The sequence below is a fragment of the Sphaeroforma arctica genome (assembly GCF_001186125.1).
Source record: "Sphaeroforma arctica JP610 unplaced genomic scaffold supercont1.1133, whole genome shotgun sequence".
Lineage (NCBI taxonomy): Eukaryota > Ichthyosporea > Ichthyophonida > Sphaeroforma > Sphaeroforma arctica.
In genome coordinates this window covers 17,835-21,817 of record NW_014039425.1, presented here as the reverse complement: position 1 = coordinate 21,817, position 3,983 = coordinate 17,835, and the positions used below count along the sequence as shown (strand labels likewise).

Genomic DNA, 3,983 nt, shown 5'->3' with positions numbered 1-3,983 from the left:
CTGTAGACTATAAACAAGACACTCAGTGTAGTACCCTATACTACCTGTTGCACACTCCCTCACCTGCATCCGCACTAAGACTTACCATGATACCAGCAGTTGTATGGAATAGCTCCTTTCCTTATCGCCTAACAACAACAACACCGCACACAACAGCACCAAAGACACAGCCTCAGCCGATGGGAAGACTAGAGGCCGTGGGCGTGTTAAGGGCCGCAGGGGCATGCGCGCAGACCATTCTGACCCAGACGACACAAGCACATCAGACGAAAGCGAGGTGGGTGGTGGGCATGTGGTTGATAGAGGTGGGTATTGTGCATGTGCTACATATGGATATGGGGTATGCTTGAGCTCATTAACTGTATTTATTCCGTTAGTGTGCTACACATAAAAGCATGTATACTGTGTTTCGGATAGCCTAATATCTCGGGTGTTCGTGCGTGCATCGTTGTGTGAATCTCTTGTGTATGGCCCATGCATTGCTGCTATCACGTGGACCGATACATTTTATAGTTCCCATGCGTATTGGGCCGCAATCACCCCTGTGCTTGCATACCCGCCCGTATAACGTATTTGTACGTCAACATTTATACGTAAACGTCAAATATGTACCTACTACCTCTACCTGCCACCACGGCTAGTGCCTGTACATTGCACGTTCAAGGAACCCTTTCACATCAACGACTGTGTCTGCGCCTGTATCACAGCCGCCTTCCACACACACGCACACACACACACATCCAACAGTCCAGTGCACAGTACACGTGTCCATTCCCCCATTGAGCCCCAGCCACAAACTAACCCAAAACTAAGGACCGGTCCTAAAACCCAAGTGCCAAGTCAGCCCCTCCCCTCAATCATTGCACCCTCCCTATCCCCTGCCCCTCTCTTCAGGCTTCAACCACTGGGCCGCGTGAGATCGACAGCAGCGTATACTACACCACCAGCATGCACGACCGCGAACGACGACGCGAGAGCCGCAAGACCCGCCGCAACGGCAGCCACGCATACTACAGCGCACGCGATGACCCCGCGGCACGCAGACGGTCCAATTCCAGGGACACAGGTGCACTGGGCGTAGCTACGGGTGTGTGGGTGGGATTTAGGGGCAAGTGGGGTGTGTGGGTGGGATTCAGGGGCAAGTGGGGTGTGTGGCTGCAGGAGTGTGTGTTGGCAACCTTGCCGTGTATGGTTTGACATGTCTTGTTGTATGTGAACGCGATATAGAGATAGAATAGAGGGGGGTGTGTGTGTGTGTGTAGTCTTAGTTTTAGGGAGGTTGGTATAATCACGCGCGTGTGTGAGGAGCCACAGGAGTATGTGTGTGCGTCTATATATGTGTATGTGTCTGCATGCGCCTATTTGTGTGTATGTGTATGCATGCGCCTATATATGTGTGTGTGGGGGATGGGGTTTGAATAGTGCGAGATTCTCGGGCTGCAATTGATTCTATGCGTTGCCAGCAGGTGTGTTCTATAAATAGTCGTGTGTATCTGATTGGTTCCCTGAACACATAAGGCAATGCATAAGTGAGCGCGTCATGGAGTGATAGGTGTGTGTCGATTGACTACTGCCCATCAGCGTTGTATGTGTCACTTTTTGTTTGTCCTCTGCAGGCGCTTCCACCGTTCACGTTTATGCTGCCCGCACATACGCTTTGGTTAACACATACCGATGCACAAGCGAGTGATCCGAGCAATCCGTATACTCAAAACATCCCCCTTTTTAGGGTTTTAGTATTTAGGGTTAAAACCCTACTAACCTCTAAACATCCTCTGTGTGCTGTATCCCACGTCTCGTCTCTCTCATGATACATCCGATTGTGGCATGCATGAGCCACTCTGTGCAATCAGTTTGGTGTGTCACCAGTCGTCCCTCCCACTGCGTAGTGTCTACTGCCTGCTGTCTACTGTTCGTGTCCTGTCCTCTGCTCTGCCCATCGGATGTCTTGCCTGACCCACAGCGTCTCTGTCGCACGTGCGCCGTCGTACGTATTTACGCTGCTCTAAAGTTGTTTGTACTCTGAAGATATCGTCACCGCTCCCTCTCACCACAGCCGACAACACCTACAAGCCATTCCAGGCCCTTCAAGCGTCTGTGCCAAATGCCGCAGCCCTACTCGCCACCACAAACACAAACACGCGCACACGCACAAGAGCACGCCTACAGCCCCATCCACGCAACAGCACCCGCACACACACGCACTCGCGCGACCACAGCGACCGTGACACACGCGCCACACGCGCACACCACTCCGACAGTGGCAGCGACCACAGCACAGCCAGTGGCAGTGACAGCGACGGATTCAGCGGCAGTGACAGCGACGCTGGTAACCATGGCAACCACGACAGCGCGGACCAGCAAGACAGCGAGAGCGACGGGCGCGACGCGCCGCGCACACCGCGATCACACGCGCGAATACGCGCATGTGCGGAAGAGGACTCGTGCTCGTCGGAAACAGCGCCACACACCGCACACAGCGGCAGCGAGAGTGCAAGCTGCAGTGACAGTGATTACGATAGTGGCAGTGGTAGTGGTAGTCATAGCAACAGTTGGAGTGGCAGTGGCACGGACTATGACACTGAGGCGTTGCACAGGGGCGAAAGCGACGTCAGTGACCTAGAGACCTATCTCTCACAACACGTCAGTGTGCAGACACCGCCCAGAGATACGGCCACGTATGTTAAACAATTGTAATCAGTGCATTGTCAACCCTAGTACTTGGTACATAGTGCCAAGTGCCAAGTGCCAAGTGCTTATTGCTTAACGCTATGTGGTTAGTGCCAAGTGCTTATTGCTTAATGCTATGTGGTTAGTGCTAAGTGCTTATTGCTTAATGCTAAGTGGTTTGTGGTTTGTGCTAAGTGCTTATTGCTCAATGATAAGTAGTTTGTGGTTAAGCTAAGTGCTTATTGCTTAATGCTAAGTGGTTTGTGGTGAGTGCCAAGTGCTTATTGCTTTGTGCTAAGTGATTTGGGGTTAGTGCCAAAAGCTTATTGCTTATTGCTAAGTGGTTTGTGGTTCGTGCTAAGTGCTTATTTTTCAATGCTACGTGGTTTGGGGTTAGTGCTTATTGCTTAATGCTAAGTGGTTTGTGGTTAGTGCTAGGTGATTATTGCTTAATGCTAATTGGTTTGTGGTTAGTGTTAAGTGCTTATTGCTCAATGCTAAGTAGATTGTGGTTAATGCTAAGTGCTTATTGCTTAATGCTAAGTGGTTTGTGGTTAGTGCTAAGTGCTTATTGCTTAATGCGAATTGGTTTGTGGTTAGTGCTAAGTGCATATTGCTTCATGCTAAGTGGTTTGTGGTTAGCGCTAAGTGCTTATTGCTCAGTGCTAAGAGGGTTGGGGTTAGTGCTATGTGCTTATTGCTTCATGCTAAGTGGTTTGTGGTTAGTGCTAAGTGCTCATTGCTTAATGCTAAGTGGGTTGTGGTTTGTGCTAAGTGCTTATTGCTCAGTGCTAAGTGGGTTGGGGTTAGTGCTAAGTGCTTATTGCTTAATGCTAAGTGGTTTGTGGTTAGTGCTAAGTGCCTATTGCTTAACGCTAAGTGGTTTGTGGTTAATGCCAAGTGCTTATTGCTTAAGGCTAAGTGGTTTGTGGTTAGTGTCAAGTGCTTATTGCTTAATGCTAAGTGGCTAGTGCTAAGTTCTCATTGCTTCATGCTAAGTGGTTTGTGGTTAGTGCTAAGTGCTTATTGCTTTGTTCTAAGTGGTTTGTGGTTAATGCCAAGTGCTTATTGCTTAATATTAAGTGGTTTGCGGTTCATGCTAAGTGCTTATTGCTTAATACTAAGTGGTTTGTGGTTCATGCTAAGTGCTTATTGCTTGATGCTATATATACATATATATATATATATATATATATATATATATATATATATATATATATATATATATAGTATTGTATATATATATATATGTGTGTGTAGTATATATATATATATATATATATATATATATATATATATATATACTACTACGT

The 3,983-nt window shown here is 48.0% G+C and overlaps 1 protein-coding gene across 1 annotated transcript in view; it reads left to right on the top strand.

Annotated features, from left to right (window-relative positions):
* Positions 1-112: 112 nt before the first annotated feature.
* SARC_10089 (hypothetical protein) overlaps positions 113-3,983 on the top strand; it is a gene marked incomplete at its 5' end in the record, with an annotated part of 16,620 nt that continues 12,749 nt past the window's right edge. Inside the window, 3 exons of the mRNA XM_014295877.1 lie at positions 113-277; positions 895-1,147; positions 2,057-2,678. Of these exons, the coding sequence (XP_014151352.1) occupies positions 113-277; positions 895-1,147; positions 2,057-2,678 (1,040 nt within the window). The remainder of the gene's footprint in view (positions 278-894; positions 1,148-2,056; positions 2,679-3,983) is intronic.